The sequence below is a fragment of the Taudactylus pleione genome, unplaced genomic scaffold (assembly GCF_031769625.1).
Source record: "Taudactylus pleione unplaced genomic scaffold, aTauple2 ptg001928l, whole genome shotgun sequence".
NCBI lineage: Eukaryota > Metazoa > Chordata > Amphibia > Anura > Myobatrachidae > Taudactylus > Taudactylus pleione.
In genome coordinates this window covers 1,352,501-1,373,766 of record NW_028286325.1, presented here as the reverse complement: position 1 = coordinate 1,373,766, position 21,266 = coordinate 1,352,501, and the positions used below count along the sequence as shown (strand labels likewise).

General features: G+C 39.0%; 1 protein-coding gene across 1 annotated transcript in view; it reads right to left on the bottom strand.

Moving 5' to 3' along the window:
- LOC148436175 (neurobeachin-like protein 1) overlaps nucleotides 1–21,266 on the bottom strand; it is a gene marked incomplete at its 3' end in the record, with an annotated part of 147,504 nt that overhangs the window by 4,034 nt on the left and 122,204 nt on the right. Inside the window, exons 20-23 of the mRNA XM_088465257.1 lie at nucleotides 20,628–20,793; nucleotides 18,586–18,719; nucleotides 16,673–16,832; nucleotides 15,499–15,601 (exon numbers count right to left, since the gene is read on the bottom strand). Of these exons, the coding sequence (XP_088321383.1) occupies nucleotides 15,499–15,601; nucleotides 16,673–16,832; nucleotides 18,586–18,719; nucleotides 20,628–20,793 (563 nt within the window). The remainder of the gene's footprint in view (nucleotides 1–15,498; nucleotides 15,602–16,672; nucleotides 16,833–18,585; nucleotides 18,720–20,627; nucleotides 20,794–21,266) is intronic.

Sequence of the window (21,266 nt, the reverse complement as noted above, 5' to 3'; positions counted from 1 at the left end):
TCTCAGACTATTACATTGGGCGAGTTTCTTCTGTTACTTTGTTCTCAGACTATTACATTGGGCGAGTTTCTTCTGTTACTTTGTTCTCAGACTATTACATTGGGATGAGTTTGTTCTGTTACTTTGATCTGACTATTACATTGGGCAAGTTTGCTCTGTTACTTTGTTCTCAGACTATTACATTGGGATGAGTTTCTTCTGTTACTTTGTTCTCAGACTCTATTACATTGGGCGAGTTTCTTCTATTACTTTGTTCTCAGACTATTACATTGGGCGAGTTTCTTCTATTACTTTGTTCTCAGACTATTACATTGGGATGAGTTTGTTCTGTTACTTTGTTCTCAGACTATTACATTGGACAAGTTTGTTCTGTTACTTTGTTCTCAGACTATTACATTGGGATGAGTTTGTTCTGTTACTTTGTTCTCAGACTATTACATTGGGCGAGTTTGTTCTGTTACTTTGTTCTCAGACTATTACATTGGGATGAGTTTGTTCTGTTACTTTGTTCTCAGACTATTACATTGGAAGAGTTTGTTCTGTTACTTTGTTCTCAGACTATTACATTGGAAGAGTTTGTTCTGTTACTTTGTTCTCAGACTATTACATTGGGATGAGTTTGTTCTGTTACTTTGTTCTCAGACTATTACATTGGGATGAGTTTGTTCAGTTACTTTGTTCTCAGACTATTACATTGGGATGAGTTTGTTCTGTTACTTTGTTCTCAGACTATTACATTGGGCGAGTTTCTTCTGTTACTTTGTTCTCAGACTATTACATTGGGGCGAGTTTCTTCTGTTACTTTGTTCTCAGACTATTACATTGGGATGAGTTTGTTCTGTTACTTTGTTCTCAGACTATTACATTGGGATGAGTTTGTTCTGTTACTTTGTTCTCAGACTATTACATTGGGATGAGTTTGTTCTGTTACTTTGTTCTCAGACTATTACATTGGGATGAGTTTGTTCTGTTACTTTGTTCTCAGACTATTACATTGGGCGAGTTTCTTCTGTTACTTTGTTCTCAGACTATTACATTGGGCGAGTTTCTTCTGTTACTTTGTTCTCAGACTATTACATTGGGATGAGTTTGTTCTGTTACTTTGATCTGACTATTACATTGGGCAAAGTTTGCTCTGTTACTTTGTTCTCAGACTATTACATTGGGATGAGTTTCTTCTGTTACTTTGTTCTCAGACTCTATTACATTGGGCGAGTTTCTTCTATTACTTTGTTCTCAGACTATTACATTGGGCGAGTTTCTTCTATTACTTTGTTCTCAGACTATTACACTGGGATGAGTTTGTTCTGTTACTTTGTTCTCAGACTATTACATTGGACAAGTTTGTTCTGTTACTTTGTTCTCAGACTATTACATTGGGATGAGTTTGTTCTGTTACTTTGTTCTCAGACTATTACATTGGGCGAGTTTGTTCTGTTACTTTGTTCTCAGACTATTACATTGGACAAGTTTGTTCTGTTACTTTGTTCTCAGACTATTACATTGGGATGAGTTTGTTCTGTTACTTTGTTCTCAGACTATTACATTGGGCGAGTTTGTTCTGTTACTTTGTTCTCAGACTATTACATTGGGATGAGTTTGTTCTGTTACTTTGTTCTCAGACTATTACATTGGAAGAGTTTGTTCTGTTACTTTGTTCTCAGACTATTACATTGGAAGAGTTTGTTCTGTTACTTTGTTCTCAGACTATTACATTGGGATGAGTTTGTTCTGTTACTTTGTTCTCAGACTATTACATTGGGATGAGTTTGTTCAGTTACTTTGTTCTCAGACTATTACATTGGGCGAGTTTCTTCTGTTACTTTGTTCTCAGACTATTACATTGGGGCGAGTTTCTTCTGTTACTTTGTTCTCAGACTATTACATTGGGATGAGTTTGTTCTGTTACTTTGTTCTCAGACTATTACATTGGGATGAGTTTGTTCTGTTACTTTGTTCTCAGACTATTACATTGGGATGAGTTTGTTCTGTTACTTTGTTCTCAGACTATTACATTGGGCGAGTTTGTTCTGTTACTTTGTTCTCAGACTATTACATTGGGATGAGTTTGTTCTGTTACTTTGTTCTCAGACTATTACATTGGAAGAGTTTGTTCAGTTACTTTGTTCTCAGACTATTACATTGGGATGAGTTTGTTCTGTTGCTTTTTTCTCAGCCTATTACATTGGGCGAGTTTGTTCTGTTACTTTGTTCTCAGACTATTACATTGGGAAGAGTTTGTTCTGTTACTTTGTTCTCAGCCTATTACATTGGGATGAGTTTGTTCTGTTACTTTGTTCTCAGACTATTACATTGGGATGAGTTTGTTCTGTTACTTTGTTCTCAGACTATTACATTGGGCGAGTTTCTTCTATTACTTTGTTCTCAGCCTATTACATTGGGATGAGTTTGTTCAGTTACTTTGTTCTCAGACTATTACATTGGGCGAGTTTCTTCTATTACTTTGTTCTCAGACTATTACATTGGGCGAGTTTGTTCTGTTACTTTGTTCTCAGACTATTACATTGGGCGAGTTTCTTCTATTACTTTGTTCTCAGCCTATTACATTGGGATGAGTTTGTTCAGTTACTTTGTTCTCAGACTATTACATTGGGCGAGTTTGTTCTGTTACATTGTTCTCAGACTATTACATTGGGCGAGTTTGTTCAGTTACTTTGTTCTCAGACTATTACATTGGGATGAGTTTGTTCAGTTACTTTGTTCTCAGACTATTACATTGGGATGAGTTTGTTCTGTTACTTTGTTCTCAGACTATTACATCTGGATGAGTTTGTTCTGTTACTTTGTTCTCAGACTATTACATTGGGATGAGTTTGTTCTGTTACTTTGTTCTCAGACTATTACATTGGGATGAGTTTGTTCTGTTGCTTTGTTCTCAGACTATTACATTGGGCGAGTTTGTTCTGTTACTTTGTTCTCAGCCTATTACATTGGGATGAGTTTGTTCTGTTACTTTGTTCTCAGCCTATTACATTGGGATGAGTTTGTTCTGTTACTTTGTTCTCAGCCTATTACACTGGGCGAGTTTGTTCTGTTACTTTGTTCTCAGACTATTACATTGGGCGAGTTTGTTCAGTTACTTTGTTCTCAGACTATTACATTGGGATGAGTTTGTTCTGTTACTTTGTTCTCAGACTATTACATTGGGATGAGTTTCTTCTATTACTTTGTTCTCAGCCTATTACATTGGGATGAGTTTGTTCAGTTACTTTGTTCTCAGACTATTACATTGGGATGAGTTTGTTCTGTTACATTGTTCTCAGACTATTACATTGGGCGAGTTTGTTCAGTTACTTTGTTCTCAGACTATTACATTGGGATGAGTTTGTTCTGTTACTTTGTTCTCAGACTATTACATTGGGCGAGTTTCTTCTATTACTTTGTTCTCAGCCTATTACATTGGGATGAGTTTGTTCAGTTACTTTGTTCTCAGACTATTACATTGGGATGAGTTTGTTCTGTTACATTGTTCTCAGACTATTACATTGGGCGAGTTTGTTCAGTTACTTTGTTCTCAGACTATTACATTGGGCGAGTTTCTTCTGTTACTTTGTTCTCAGACTATTACATCTGGATGAGTTTGTTCTGTTACTTTGTTCTCAGACTATTACATTGGGATGAGTTTGTTCTGTTACTTTGTTCTCAGACTATTACATTGGGATGAGTTTGTTCTGTTGCTTTGTTCTCAGACTATTACATTGGGCGAGTTTGTTCTGTTACTTTGTTCTCAGACTATTACATTGGGGCGAGTTTCTTCTGTTACTTTGTTCTCAGACTATTACATTGGGATGAGTTTGTTCTGTTACTTTGTTCTCAGACTATTACATTGGGATGAGTTTGTTCTGTTACTTTGTTCTCAGACTATTACATTGGGATGAGTTTGTTCTGTTACTTTGTTCTCAGACTATTACATTGGGCGAGTTTGTTCTGTTACTTTGTTCTCAGACTATTACATTGGGATGAGTTTGTTCTGTTACTTTGTTCTCAGACTATTACATTGGAAGAGTTTGTTCAGTTACTTTGTTCTCAGACTATTACATTGGGATGAGTTTGTTCTGTTGCTTTTTTCTCAGCCTATTACATTGGGCGAGTTTGTTCTGTTACTTTGTTCTCAGACTATTACATTGGGAAGAGTTTGTTCTGTTACTTTGTTCTCAGCCTATTACATTGGGATGAGTTTGTTCTGTTACTTTGTTCTCAGACTATTACATTGGGATGAGTTTGTTCTGTTACTTTGTTCTCAGACTATTACATTGGGCGAGTTTCTTCTATTACTTTGTTCTCAGCCTATTACATTGGGATGAGTTTGTTCAGTTACTTTGTTCTCAGACTATTACATTGGGCGAGTTTCTTCTATTACTTTGTTCTCAGACTATTACATTGGGCGAGTTTGTTCTGTTACTTTGTTCTCAGACTATTACATTGGGCGAGTTTCTTCTATTACTTTGTTCTCAGCCTATTACATTGGGATGAGTTTGTTCAGTTACTTTTTTCTCAGCCTATTACATTGGGCGAGTTTGTTCAGTTACTTTGTTCTCAGACTATTCCATTGGGATGAGTTTGTTCTGTTGCTTTGTTCTCAGACTATTACATTGGGATGAGTTTGTTCTGTTACTTTGTTCTCAGACTATTACATTGGGCGAGTTTGTTCTGTTACTTTGTTCTCAGACTATTACATTGGGATGAGTTTGTTCAGTTACTTTGTTCTCAGACTATTACATTGGGATGAGTTTGTTCTGTTACTTTGTTCTCAGACTATTACAGTGGGCGAGTTTCTTCTGTTACTTTGTTCTCAGACTATTACATTGGGGCGAGTTTCTTCTGTTACTTTGTTCTCAGACTATTACATTGGGATGAGTTTGTTCTGTTACTTTGTTCTCAGACTATTACATTGGGATGAGTTTGTTCTGTTACTTTGTTCTCAGACTATTACATTGGGATGAGTTTGTTCTGTTACTTTGTTCTCAGACTATTACATTGGGATGAGTTTGTTCTGTTACTTTGTTCTCAGACTATTACATTGGGCGAGTTTCTTCTGTTACTTTGTTCTCAGACTATTACATTGGGCGAGTTTGTTCTGTTACTCTGTTCTCAGACTATTACATTGGGCGAGTTTGTTCTGTTACTTTGTTCTCAGCCTATTACATTGGGACGAGTTTGTTCTATTACTTTGTTCTCAGACTATTACATTGGGGCGAGTTTCTTCTGTTACTTTGTTCTCAGACTATTACATTGGGATGAGTTTGTTCTGTTACTTTGTTCTCAGACTATTACATTGGGATGAGTTTGTTCTGTTACTTTGTTCTCAGACTATTACATTGGGATGAGTTTGTTCTGTTACTTTGTTCTCAGACTATTACATTGGGATGAGTTTGTTCTGTTACTTTGTTCTCAGACTATTACATTGGGCGAGTTTCTTCTGTTACTTTGTTCTCAGACTATTACATTGGGCGAGTTTCTTCTGTTACTTTGTTCTCAGACTATTACATTGGGATGAGTTTGTTCTGTTACTTTGATCTGACTATTACATTGGGCAAGTTTGCTCTGTTACTTTGTTCTCAGACTATTACATTGGGATGAGTTTCTTCTGTTACTTTGTTCTCAGACTCTATTACATTGGGCGAGTTTCTTCTATTACTTTGTTCTCAGACTATTACATTGGGCGAGTTTCTTCTATTACTTTGTTCTCAGACTATTACACTGGGATGAGTTTGTTCTGTTACTTTGTTCTCAGACTATTACATTGGACAAGTTTGTTCTTTTACTTTGTTCTCAGACTATTACATTGGGATGAGTTTGTTCTGTTACTTTGTTCTCAGACTATTACATTGGGCGAGTTTGTTCTGTTACTTTGTTCTCAGACTATTACATTGGGATGAGTTTGTTCTGTTACTTTGTTCTCAGACTATTACATTGGAAGAGTTTGTTTAGTTACTTTGTTCTCAGACTATTACATTGGGATGAGTTTGTTCTGTTGCTTTGTTCTCAGACTATTACATTGGGACGAGTTTGTTCTGTTACTTTGTTCTCAGACTATTACATTGGGATGAGTTTGTTCTGTTACATTGTTCTCAGACTATTACATTGGGATGAGTTTCTTCTGTTACTTTGTTCTCAGACTATTACATTGGGATGAGTTTGTTCTGTTACTTTGTTCTCAGACTATTACATTGGGATGAGTTTGTTCTGTTACTTTGTTCTCAGACTATTACATTGGGCGAGTTTGTTCTGTTACATTGTTCTCAGACTATTACATTGGGATGAGTTTCTTCTGTTACTTTGTTCTCAGACTATTACATTGGGCGAGTTTGTTCTGTTACATTGTTCTCAGACTATTACATTGGGCGAGTTTGTTCTGTTACATTGTTCTCAGACTATTACATTGGGATGAGTTTGTTCTGTTACTTTGTTCTCAGACTATTACATTGGGCGAGTTTGCTCTATTACTTTGTTCTCAGACTATTACATTGGGATGAGTTTGTTCTGTTACTTTGTTCTCAGCCTATTACATTGGGCGAGTTTGTTCAGTTACTTTGTTCTCAGACTATTACATTGGGATGAGTTTGTTCTGTTACTTTGTTCTCAGACTATTACATTGGGATGAGTTTGTTCTGTTACTTTGTTCTCAGACTATTACATTGGGATGAGTTTGTTCTGTTGCTTTTTTCTCAGCCTATTACATTGGGCGAGTTTGTTCAGTTACTTTGTTCTCAGACTATTACATTGGGATGAGTTTGTTCTGTTACTTTGTTCTCAGACTATTACATTGGGATGAGTTTGTTCTGTTGCTTTGTTCTCAGACTATTACATTGGGATGAGTTTGTTCTGTTACTTTGTTCTCAGACTATTACATTGGGACGAGTTTGTTCTGTTGCTTTGTTCTCAGACTATTACATTGGGATGAGTTTGTTCAGTTACTTTGTTCTCAGACTATTACATTGGGATGAGTTTGTTCAGTTACTTTGTTCTCAGACTATTACATTGGGATGAGTTTGTTCTGTTACTTTGTTCTCAGACTATTACATTGGGATGAGTTTGTTCTGTTACTTTGTTCTCAGACTAGTACATTGGGATGAGTTTCTTCTGTTACTTTGTTCTCAGACTATTACATTGGGATGAGTTTCTTCTATTACTTTGTTCTCAGCCTATTACATTGGGCGAGTTTGTTCTGTTACTTTGTTCTCAGACTATTACATTGGGCGAGTTTGTTCTGTTACTTTGTTCTCAGACTATTACATTGGGCGAGTTTCTTCTGTTACTTTGTTCTCAGACTATTACATTGGTGCGAGTTTCTTCTGTTACTTTGTTCTCAGACTATTACATTGGGATGAGTTTGTTCTGTTACTTTGTTCTCAGACTATTACATTGGGATGAGTTTGTTCTGTTACTTTGTTCTCAGACTATTACATTGGGATGAGTTTGTTCTGTTACTTTGTTCTCAGACTATTACATTGGGATGAGTTTGTTCTGTTACTTTGTTCTCAGACTATTACATTGGGCGAGTTTCTTCTGTTACTTTGTTCTCAGACTATTACATTGGGCGAGTTTCTTCTGTTACTTTGTTCTCAGACTATTACATTGGGATGAGTTTGTTCTGTTACTTTGATCTGACTATTACATTGGGCAAGTTTGCTCTGTTACTTTGTTCTCAGACTATTACATTGGGATGAGTTTCTTCTGTGACTTTGTTCTCAGACTCTATTACATTGGGCGAGTTTCTTCTATTACTTTGTTCTCAGACTATTACATTGGGCGAGTTTCTTCTATTACTTTGTTCTCAGACTATTACATTGGGATGAGTTTGTTCTGTTACTTTGTTCTCAGACTATTACATTGGGATGAGTTTGTTCTGTCACTTTGTTCTCAGACTATTACATTGGGCGAGTTTGTTCTGTTACTTTGTTCTCAGACTATTACATTGGGATGAGTTTGTTCTGTTACTTTGTTCTCAGACTATTACATTGGAAGAGTTTGTTTAGTTACTTTGTTCTCAGACTATTACATTGGGATGAGTTTGTTCTGTTGCTTTGTTCTCAGACTATTACATTGGGATGAGTTTGTTCTGTTACTTTGTTCTCAGACTATTACATTGGGATGAGTTTGTTCTGTTACTTTGTTCTCAGACTATTACATTGGGCGAGTTTGTTCTGTTACATTGTTCTCAGACTATTACATTGGGATGAGTTTCTTCTGTTACTTTGTTCTCAGACTATTACATTGGGATGAGTTTGTTCTGTTACTTTGTTCTCAGACTATTACATTGGGATGAGTTTGTTCTGTTACTTTGTTCTCAGACTATTACATTGGGCGAGTTTGTTCTGTTACATTGTTCTCAGACTATTACATTGGGATGAGTTTCTTCTGTTACTTTGTTCTCAGACTATTACATTGGGCGAGTTTGTTCTGTTACATTGTTCTCAGACTATTACATTGGGCGAGTTTGTTCTGTTACATTGTTCTCAGACTATTACATTGGGATGAGTTTGTTCTGTTACTTTGATCTGACTATTACATTGGGCAAGTTTGCTCTGTTACTTTGTTCTCAGACTATTACATTGGGATGAGTTTGTTCTGTTACTTTGTTCTCAGACTATTACATTGGGCGAGTTTGCTCTATTACTTTGTTCTCAGACTATTACATTGGGATGAGTTTGTTCTGTTACTTTGATCTGACTATTACATTGGGCAAGTTTGCTCTGTTACTTTGTTCTCAGACTATTACATTGGGATGAGTTTGTTCTGTTACTTTGTTCTCAGACTATTACATTGGGCGAGTTTGCTCTATTACTTTGTTCTCAGACTATTACATTGGGATGAGTTTGTTCTGTTACTTTGTTCTCAGACTATTACATTGGGATGAGTTTGCTCTATTACTTTGTTCTCAGACTATTACATTGGGATGAGTTTGTTCTGTTACTTTGTTCTCAGCCTATTACATTGGGATGAGTTTGTTCTGTTACTTTGTTCTCAGACTATTACATTGGGATGAGTTTGTTCTGTTACTTTGTTCTCAGACTATTACATTGGGATGAGTTTGTTCTGTTACTTTGTTCTCAGACTATTACATTGGGATGAGTTTGTTCTGTTACTTTGTTCTCAGACTATTACATTGGGCGAGTTTCTTCTGTTACTTTGTTCTCAGACTATTACATTGGGATGAGTTTGTTCTGTTACTTTGATCTGACTATTACATTGGGCAAGTTTGCTCTGTTACTTTGTTCTCAGACTATTACATTGGGATGAGTTTCTTCTGTTACTTTGTTCTCAGACTCTATTACATTGGGCGAGTTTCTTCTATTACTTTGTTCTCAGACTATTACATTGGGCGAGTTTCTTCTATTACTTTGTTCTCAGACTATTACATTGGGATGAGTTTGTTCTGTTACTTTGTTCTCAGACTATTACATTGGACAAGTTTGTTCTGTTACTTTGTTCTCAGACTATTACATTGGGATGAGTTTGTTCTGTTACTTTGTTCTCAGACTATTACATTGGGCGAGTTTGTTCTGTTACTTTGTTCTCAGACTATTACATTGGGATGAGTTTGTTCTGTTACTTTGTTCTCAGACTATTACATTGGGATGAGTTTCTTCTATTACTTTGTTCTCAGACTATTACATTGGGCGAGTTTGTTCTGTTACTTTGTTCTCAGACTATTACATTGGGATGAGTTTGTTCAGTTACTTTGTTCTCAGACTATTACATTGGGCGAGTTTGTTCAGTTACTTTGTTCTCAGACTATTACATTGGGATGAGTTTGTTCTGTTGCTTTTTTCTCAGCCTATTACATTGGGCGAGTTTGTTCTGTTACTTTGTTCTCAGACTATTACATTGGGAAGAGTTTGTTCTGTTACTTTGTTCTCAGCCTATTACATTGGGATGAGTTTGTTCTGTTACTTTGTTCTCAGACTATTACATTGGGATGAGTTTGTTCTGTTACTTTGTTCTCAGACTATTACATTGGGCGAGTTTCTTCTATTACTTTGTTCTCAGCCTATTACATTGGGATGAGTTTGTTCAGTTACTTTGTTCTCAGACTATTACATTGGGCGAGTTTCTTCTATTACTTTGTTCTCAGACTATTACATTGGGATGAGTTTGTTCAGTTACTTTGTTCTCAGACTATTACATTGGGATGAGTTTGTTCTGTTACTTTGTTCTCAGACTATTACATTGGGCGAGTTTGTTCTGTTACTTTGTTCTCAGACTATTACATTGGGCGAGTTTCTTCTATTACTTTGTTCTCAGACTATTACATTGGGATGAGTTTGTTCAGTTACTTTGTTCTCAGACTATTACATTGGGATGAGTTTGTTCTGTTACTTTGTTCTCAGACTATTACATTGGGATGAGTTTGTTCTGTTACTTTGTTCTCAGACTATTACATTGGGATGAGTTTCTTCTATTACTTTGTTCTCAGACTATTACATTGGGATGAGTTTGTTCTGTTGCTTTTTTCTCAGCCTATTACATTGGGCGAGTTTGTTCTGTTACTTTGTTCTCAGACTATTACATTGGGATGAGTTTGTTCTGTTACTTTGTTCTCAGACTATTACATTGGGATGAGTTTGTTCAGTTACTTTGTTCTCAGACTATTACATTGGGCGAGTTTGTTCTGTTGCTTTTTTCTCAGCCTATTACATTGGGCGAGTTTGTTCTGTTACTTTGTTCTCAGACTATTACATTGGGATGAGTTTGTTCTGTTGCTTTGTTCTCAGACTATTACATTGGGATGAGTTTGTTGTTACTTTGTTCTCAGACTATTACATTGGGCGAGTTTGTTCTGTTACTTTGTTCTCAGACTATTACATTGGGATGAGTTTGTTCAGTTACTTTGTTCTCAGACTATTACATTGGGATGAGTTTGTTCTGTTACTTTGTTCTCAGACTATTACATTGGGATGAGTTTGTTCTGTTACTTTGTTCTCAGACTATTACATTGGGATGAGTTTGTTCAGTTACTTTGTTCTCAGACTATTACATTGGGCGAGTTTCTTCTATTACTTTGTTCTCAGACTATTACATTGGGATGAGTTTCTTCTATTACTTTGTTCTCAGCCTATTACATTGGGCGAGTTTGTTCTGTTACTTTGTTCTCAGACTATTACATTGGGCGAGTTTGTTCTGTTACTTTGTTCTCAGACTATTACATTGGGATGAGTTTGTTCTGTTACTTTGTTCTCAGACTATTACATTGGGATGAGTTTCTTCTGTTACTTTGTTCTCAGACTATTACATTGGGATGAGTTTGTTCTGTTACTTTGTTCTCAGACTATTACATTGGGATGAGTTTGTTCTGTTACTTTGTTCTCAGACTATTACATTGGGCGAGTTTGTTCTGTTACATTGTTCTCAGACTATTACATTGGGATGAGTTTCTTCTGTTACTTTGTTCTCAGACTATTACATTGGGCGAGTTTGTTCTGTTACATTGTTCTCAGACTATTACATTGGGCGAGTTTGTTCTGTTACATTGTTCTCAGACTATTACATTGGGATGAGTTTGTTCTGTTACTTTGTTCTCAGACTATTACATTGGGCGAGTTTGCTCTATTACTTTGTTCTCAGACTATTACATTGGGATGAGTTTGTTCTGTTACTTTGTTCTCAGCCTATTACATTGGGCGAGTTTGTTCAGTTACTTTGTTCTCAGACTATTACATTGGGATGAGTTTGTTCTGTTACTTTGTTCTCAGACTATTACATTGGGATGAGTTTGTTCTGTTACTTTGTTCTCAGACTATTACATTGGGATGAGTTTGTTCTGTTGCTTTTTTCTCAGCCTATTACATTGGGCGAGTTTGTTCAGTTACTTTGTTCTCAGACTATTACATTGGGATGAGTTTGTTCTGTTACTTTGTTCTCAGACTATTACATTGGGATGAGTTTGTTCTGTTGCTTTGTTCTCAGACTATTACATTGGGATGAGTTTGTTCTGTTACTTTGTTCTCAGACTATTACATTGGGACGAGTTTGTTCTGTTGCTTTTTTCTCAGCCTATTACATTGGGCGAGTTTGTTCTGTTACTTTGTTCTCAGACTATTACATTGGGATGAGTTTGTTCAGTTACTTTGTTCTCAGACTATTACATTGGGATGAGTTTGTTCTGTTACTTTGTTCTCAGACTATTACATTGGGATGAGTTTGTTCTGTTACTTTGTTCTCAGACTAGTACATTGGGATGAGTTTCTTCTGTTACTTTGTTCTCAGACTATTACATTGGGATGAGTTTCTTCTATTACTTTGTTCTCAGCCTATTACATTGGGCGAGTTTGTTCTGTTACTTTGTTCTCAGACTATTACATTGGGCGAGTTTGTTCTGTTACTTTGTTCTCAGACTATTACATTGGGCGAGTTTCTTCTGTTACTTTGTTCTCAGACTATTACATTGGGCGAGTTTCTTCTATTACTTTGTTCTCAGACTATTACATTGGGATGAGTTTGTTCAGTTACTTTGTTCTCAGACTATTACATTGGGCGAGTTTGTTCTGTTACATTGTTCTCAGACTATTACATTGGGCGAGTTTGTTCAGTTACTTTGTTCTCAGACTATTACATTGGGATGAGTTTGCTCTATTACTTTGTTCTCAGACTATTACATTGGGATGAGTTTGTTCTGTTACTTTGTTCTCAGCCTATTACATTGGGATGAGTTTGTTCTGTTGCTTTTTTCTCAGCCTATTACATTGGGATGAGTTTGTTCTGTTACTTTGTTCTCAGACTATTACATTGGGATGAGTTTGTTCTGTTACTTTGTTCTCAGACTATTACATTGGGATGAGTTTGTTCTGTTGCTTTGTTCTCAGACTATTACATTGGGATGAGTTTGTTCTGTTGCTTTGTTCTCAGACTATTACATTGGGATGAGTTTGTTCTGTTGCTTTGTTCTCAGACTATTACATTGGGATGAGTTTGTTCTGTTACTTTGTTCTCAGACTATTACATTGGGATGAGTTTGTTCTGTTACTTTGTTCTCAGACTATTACATTGGGACGAGTTTGTTCTGTTGCTTTTTTCTCAGCCTATTACATTGGGCGAGTTTGTTCTGTTACTTTGTTCTCAGACTATTACATTGGGATGAGTTTGTTCAGTTACTTTGTTCTCAGACTATTACATTGGGATGAGTTTGTTCTGTTACTTTGTTCTCAGACTATTACATTGGGATGAGTTTGTTCTGTTACTTTGTTCTCAGACTATTACATTGGGATGAGTTTCTTCTATTACTTTGTTCTCAGACTATTACATTGGGATGAGTTTGTTCTGTTGCTTTTTTCTCAGCCTATTACATTGGGCGAGTTTGTTCTGTTACTTTGTTCTCAGACTATTACATTGGGATGAGTTTGTTCTGTTACTTTGTTCTCAGACTATTACATTGGGATGAGTTTGTTCAGTTACTTTGTTCTCAGACTATTACATTGGGCGAGTTTGTTCTGTTGCTTTTTTCTCAGCCTATTACATTGGGCGAGTTTGTTCTGTTACTTTGTTCTCAGACTATTACATTGGGATGAGTTTGTTCTGTTGCTTTGTTCTCAGACTATTACATTGGGATGAGTTTGTTGTTACTTTGTTCTCAGACTATTACATTGGGCGAGTTTGTTCTGTTACTTTGTTCTCAGACTATTACATTGGGATGAGTTTGTTCAGTTACTTTGTTCTCAGACTATTACATTGGGATGAGTTTGTTCTGTTACTTTGTTCTCAGACTATTACATTGGGATGAGTTTGTTCTGTTACTTTGTTCTCAGACTATTACATTGGGATGAGTTTGTTCAGTTACTTTGTTCTCAGACTATTACATTGGGCGAGTTTCTTCTATTACTTTGTTCTCAGACTATTACATTGGGATGAGTTTCTTCTATTACTTTGTTCTCAGCCTATTACATTGGGCGAGTCTGTTCTGTTACTTTGTTCTCAGACTATTACATTGGGCGAGTTTGTTCTGTTACTTTGTTCTCAGACTATTACATTGGGATGAGTTTGTTCTGTTACTTTGTTCTCAGACTATTACATTGGGATGAGTTTGTTCAGTTACTTTGTTCTCAGACTATTACATTGGGATGAGTTTGTTCTGTTACTTTGTTCTCAGACTATTACATTGGGATGAGTTTGTTCTGTTACTTTGTTCTCAGACTATTACATTGGGCGAGTTTGTTCTGTTACTTTGTTCTCAGACTATTACATTGGGATGAGTTTCTTCTATTACTTTGTTCTCAGCCTATTACATTGGGATGAGTTTGTTCAGTTACTTTGTTCTCAGACTATTACATTAGGATGAGTTTGTTCTGTTACATTGTTCTCAGACTATTACATTGGGCGAGTTTGTTCAGTTACTTTGTTCTCAGACTATTACATTGGGATGAGTTTGTTCTGTTACTTTGTTCTCAGACTATTACATTGGGCGAGTTTCTTCTATTACTTTGTTCTCAGCCTATTACATTGGGATGAGTTTGTTCAGTTACTTTGTTCTCAGACTATTACATTGGGATGAGTTTGTTCTGTTACATTGTTCTCAGACTATTACATTGGGCGAGTTTGTTCAGTTACTTTGTTCTCAGACTATTACATTGGGATGAGTTTGTTCAGTTACTTTGTTCTCAGACTATTACATTGGGATGAGTTTGTTCAGTTACTTTGTTCTCAGACTATTACATTGGGATGAGTTTGTTCTGTTACTTTGTTCTCAGACTATTACATTGGGATGAGTTTGTTCTGTTACTTTGTTCTCAGACTATTCCATTGGGATGAGTTTGTTCTGTTACTTTGTTCTCAGACTATTACATTGGGCGAGTTTGTTCTGTTACATTGTTCTCAGACTATTACATTGGGCGAGTTTGTTCTGTTACATTGTTCTCAGACTATTACATTGGGATGAGTTTCTTCTATTACTTTGTTCTCAGACTATTACATTGGGATGAGTTTGTTCAGTTACTTTGTTCTCAGACTATTACATTGGGATGAGTTTGTTCTGTTACTTTGTTCTCAGACTATTACATTGGGATGAGTTTGTTCTGTTACTTTGTTCTCAGACTATTACATTGGGACGAGTTTGTTCTGTTGCTTTTTTCTCAGCCTATTACATTGGGCGAGTTTGTTCTGTTACTTTGTTCTCAGACTATTACATTGGGATGAGTTTCTTCTATTACTTTGTTCTCAGCCTATTACATTGGGCGAGTTTGTTCTGTTACTTTGTTCTCAGACTATTACATTGGGCGAGTTTGTTCTGTTACTTTGTTCTCAGACTATTACATTGGGCGATTTTCTTCGGTTACTTTGCTCTCAGACTCCATTATTTTGGCCGAGTTTAAAATGTGTGAGAAAACTGACATTTTCTAAGCTCTCACCCGATTACATTTGGCCCATGGTGTGCTTTAGTTTTTGTTTTTGCAAATGGAATTTACTAACATTTAAAAAAATATTTTCCAATCACTTTCTGCTTTTGCCACCCATCCTCCCTGGCCTTTTAGCTATAGTCCTTACCTATAACATATTCTGATTGTGTCCAAGAGAAACTGTACACCGTACTTTTTGCGGAAGAGTTTTCGGCTGTCTTTGATAATGGTTGACAAGTACTGTATGTGTCCTGCAACAAGAGGAAGGCAAGAGATCGTAAGCTCATATACAGAGTCCGAAGTGCACTCAGCCCACAATGACACCAGTGCAGGGTCCAGACAGACAACATTCACTGGTCTAAGTGCCGCAGTGACACAGAATTCAGCATCCACAACACAGGTACACGTATAGGATCTCCCGTGGGAGCGTTATACACTGACAGCATGGACACCATACACAGGTACACGTATAGGATCTCCCGTGGGAGCGTTATACACTGACAGCACAGACACCATACACAGGTACACGTATAGTATCTCCCGTGAGAGCGTTATACACGGACACCATACACAGGTACACGTATAGGATCTCCCGTGGGAGCGTTATACACTGACAGCACGGACACCATACACAGGTACACGTATAGGATCTCCCGTGGGAGCGTTATACACTGACAGCACGGACACCATACACAGGTACACGTATAGTATCTCCCGTGAGAGCGTTATACACGGACAGCACGGACACCATACACAGGTACACGTATAGTATCTCCCGTGAGAGCGTTATACACGGACACCATACACAGGTACACGTATAGGGTCTCCCGTGGGAGCGTTATACACTGACAGCACGGACACCATACACAGGTACACGTATAGTATCTCCCGTGAGAGCGTTATACACGGACAGCACGGACACCATACACAGGTACACGTATAGTATCTCCCGTGAGAGCGTTATACACGGACAGCACGGACACCATACACAGGTACACGTATAGTATCTCCCGTGAGAGCGTTATACACGGACAGCACGGACACCATACACAGGTACACGTATAGTATCTCCCGTGAGAGCGTTATACACGGACAGCACGGACTCGGACGGGGTTTTGGAGGTTCTGATGCTCTTGGATTAAAACATCACAGAACTCAGCGTCATCCGCTACCAATAATTTACACTTTTACCTGTAATAACCAGATCCAATACCATCACATATTCCCCAGTGTTTGAAATTTTGTGCATATACTTTATATACAAAGTAGTGTCACCTTCACAGTTACCCTTATTCACACCGTGTACTCATAGAAACGCTTACCGATTCGGAAGGGAAAGTCGCCGCGATTCCAGATGCGGAAATTGAAGAGGAGATGCTGGTACATCTGCTGCAGCAGCGCAGAATTCTTCTCCACAGAAACCTGCTCCATCAGCAGCTGGACGCCCATCAGTACATTCACATCCATGAGGTGCTCTGGTACCTGGGAAGCAGGACAGCGTAACAATAATATATAGCATCCATCCCGTATACAAGACGCAGCTTCAAACACTCTCTAATGTATACACTGTATCCCGGGGCAGACGCGATGCGGTCCACAATCCACAAAGCCACCAGGGAACTGGAGTATGTACACATTGGCTGAGGAACCGAAATTACCACCAACGATGGTTCAGAGACCCTGGAAACGCTGCCCTTAGCGCCCCGGCTTGTACTATGTTCTATCAAACACTGTTATGGTCAATACACACGGTCAGATCCGTCAGGTGAACGATTTCAGACAGTATTAAAATTAATGAAATCGTGAAAATCTGACAGCAAACACATCAGGTGTCAGATATCGTTATCTGACAGGCGGGAACGCGCATACTTCATCGTTGCACACGTCAGATTTTCTTTCAGATATGAATGGTTGAAAGATTTTTAAAATCGTTATCGTTCATATCTGACAACAAATCCGACCGTGTGTATGCACCATTAGTATAACGGTATGTAAACACTACGTGCACACTGGATGCCGCAAACGCCATTTCTGGTTCTCGCTAAGTTCTAGGTCTTTACCCTATGGACCCTCAGTGTGACTTATAATAAAGGCAGCACCAGCAGTGTACCACGGGGGCATATACATGCGAATACATACTGCACATTGTGTAACTACGTCACTATAGTCCTCTGCCCTACACGGCCCTAAATAAATACATTATCACATAAAGCCTTTTGTATGATGTAAGTATAATAATATGAGCCCAGGAGAGAGACCAGTAAGAGTCCCGAGAACGTCCTAGGTGCGGTCTGTGTAACACTGGAGCGAGCATTACACCGCGCACCCTGCGTCTCTCCAGCTCAGGACATTTGTACACAGCCTGCGCGCTCTCTCTAGGCATAGAAGATAAAACTAAAGCTATATATTAGAAAAGTGACAATAAACTTATGCTGCCCTCACACAATCAGATTGGATCAATGTAATCTCTTCTAGGGATGGACATCAGAAGCCAGACATCGAACGGTTGCCAGGCTTCCGAAATCAAATCCAGCGATGCGATGGCAACTAGCCACCGCATCACAACCATTCCACAGTATAACTGTGCGCAGAAGCCATCATAGCTTCGTGCATACGCACTTAAGATAAAAGGAGGCGGAGCCTCTGGAAATGGGGGTGGGGCCTCATGGCACCGCAATTTATGTTACTGTGGGGGCGTGCCCAGCACCCTCTGAAGTGCGGAGCTGCCCCCATGCTCCCCCACTGTGAATAGATGCTGGGCGCAAAGCATCTATTTTCCTGCTGCTGACCCGCTGCTCTGCTATGCTCCGCCCACAGCCAGCCATCGCATGGGCATCGGAAAGCTGCTATTGAATTCCCGCTAGTCGATGGAAAAAGTACTTCCATCGAATCGGAAACATTGATTAATAACCATCGGCTTCCGATGTCCATCCCTATTATTTCCTGCTATGTGAGCAATTTGGTCACGCACAGAGGAAGGGCCAACGGCAAAGAAGCGATCCGATTACAAAGATCCAATAAGATCTGTGCGCAAATAAAAGTGACAAGATGGTGCTGACCTCAGATCTGTTCATGGCAGTCCTTGGGCAGCCTGATAACGCTGAATATATCCAATTAAGTAAAATTTACTGCTATTTAGATTGTGACCTTAAATGTGACTTTCATATAATGCAACTTGTATTATAGGAAAATGGGAACATAAACCAGAGCAATGGGCCGCGATTCAGTACTGTACCTTCTGCAGCAGCGCGCCTAATGTGGCGGCTCCGTGTGCGTGTATGAAGTTCTCCTGGTTGATTGGATGTCGCTGAATAAAGTGTTTCACCAGCAAAACAAAAGTAGCTACAATGTTTTTTTCCAGACGAGCCTCTGCAACATAAGAGACACAGGATGACCTAAATAACTATGTAATAAGTAACACAGACATAATACATCTGCTCAGGTAAATGGGGCGCAGGGCCCTGGTGACTGGAACCCGTCAGTGACGGAAACACCCACCCAAACGTGACCGTTATATGCACAAATGACCTTTATCATTATCATCTGTATGAGGCTTCCAGCAAACCTGCACTCACACAATTCCTATATATACACTACATTGCATTTATAGCTCATTATTATTATCACAGGATGTTGTATGAAGGACGTAGACCTCCTCTGCAGTCCTATCACAGCTAAATCTTCCCTCTGTACTCCCCATAGATCAGTCCTGAAACGCATCCTACTCCTGCAACGATTCACTCCTCGTCATAGGTGATGAATGTTGGTCCGCCAACACGTACGCAATACTGTAGCTATGTAATTATTTAGGTGCACATTTATTATAACAGCCTTTTATTCCCCGATGACGTCCGGGGGAATAAAAGACACACAGTGCCTGCACTGTGTGTCTGGGTACAGGTGACTGCATTAGAAGGTGCCTGCACTGTGTGTCTGGGTACAGGTGACTGCACTAGAAGGTGCCTGCACTGTGTGTCTGGGTACAGGTGACTGCACTAGAAGGTGCCTGCACTGTGTGTCTGGGTACAGGTGACTGCATTAGAAGGTGTCTGCACTGTGTGTCTGGGTACAGGTGACTGCATTAGAAGGTGCCTGCACTGTGTGTCTGGGTACAGGTGACTGCATTAGAAGGTGCCTGCACTGTGTGTCTGGGTACAGGTGGCTGCATTAGAAGGTGCCTGCACTGTGTGTCTGGGTACAGGTGACTGCACTAGAAGGTGCCTGCACTGTGTGTCTGGGTACAGGTGACTGCACTAGAAGGTGCCTGCACTGTGTGTCTGGGTACAGGTGACTGCACTAGAAGGTGCCTGCACTGTGTGTCTGGGTACAGGTGACTGCATTAGAAGGTGTCTGCACTGTGTGTCTGGGTACAGGTGACTGCACTAGAAGGTGCCTGCACTGTGTGTCTGGGTACAGGTGACTGCACTAGAAGGTGCCTGCACTGTGTGTCTGGGTACAGGTGACTGCATTAGAAGGTGTCTGCACTGTGTGTCTGGGTACAGGTGACTGCACTAGAAGGTGCCTGCACTGTGTGTCTGGGTACAGGTGACTGCACTAGAAGGTGCCTGCACTGTGTGTCTGGGTACAGGTGACTGCACTAGAAGGTGCCTGCACTGTGTGTCTGGGTACAGGTGACTGCACTAGAAGGTGCCTGCACTGTGTGTCTGGGTACAGGTGACTGCATTAGAAGGTGTCTGCACTGTGTGTCTGGGTACAGGTGACTGCACTAGAAGGTGCCTGCACTGTGTGTCTGGGTACAGGTGACTGCATTAGAAGGTGCCTGCACTGTGTGTCTGGGTACAGGTGACTTAGGGGACGGCTGCCATCCTTATAATTCGGAGAGTTGTGTGTGTTTGGTATTTTCATACTGTGTAATGCACAGATGTAATATATGGAGTAATTCATTATCTGCCCCATGTTTATACCTATACCTTCACCTGCTTCCATTACATGTTTCCCAATAGAGACTGTGCAGTCACAGGATCCAATCGGTATAGATTTCTTCACAGGCATTTTACATAATTAGGTCACAATGTACAAAGCATCCAAACCCCACTGCTAGAACGTCCTACGCAGTGAGAGATGCAGCAGTCTCTATGAGTGACTGGCAATTCGGTCACAGCCGGCTGGAATGGACCCATTAGTCCTAGCCAGGAATGACCATCACTGGATCTCACTCATTAAAACCAGAGCCGTGTGGTCTGCGATACCTCTAGTCACGCGTTTCGCTCTGTGGGTAACTGGGAAGGCTGCGCAATGTCCTCATTTACGTTATACCTGAAGCCCTTGTGGAAGACAAAACTACAAAGTCGCCCTCTGTAGGTGTTATCAGGTCGGGAGGAAGACTAAGAGACTCCGGCTTCTGACAGGCATCGTCCATGCAGCTGATCTGCTCCAGGACTGGAAATAATGTATTTATTCCCCCTATGCAGTTGATCATGTCCTGAAAGAGAAACACAGGTAAAGGTAAGAACAGAATGAAAGGACAGATATCTACTCTTCATATTCACTAACCACATAGCCGTCTCCTACAGCCAAGTCAGTGCAATGACAATCACAGCATAAACACCTCATGCTGCCACTATGCGTCTTATAATAAATGATTAGTGTGGTGTGTGTATCACTGTGTGTGTGTTTTTTATGACCCTGTGTGTATATATATGTTTTTTATGACCCTGTGTGTGTATATATATATTTTTTATGACACTGTGTGTGTATATATATGTTTTTTATGACACTGTGTGTATATATATGTTTTTTAAGACACTGTGTGTGTATATATATGTTTTTTAAGACACTGTGTGTGTATATATATGTTTTTTATGACAGTGTGTGTATATATATGTTTTTTATGACACTGTGTATATATATGTTTTTTATGACAGTGTGTGTGTATATATATATTTTTTCTGACAC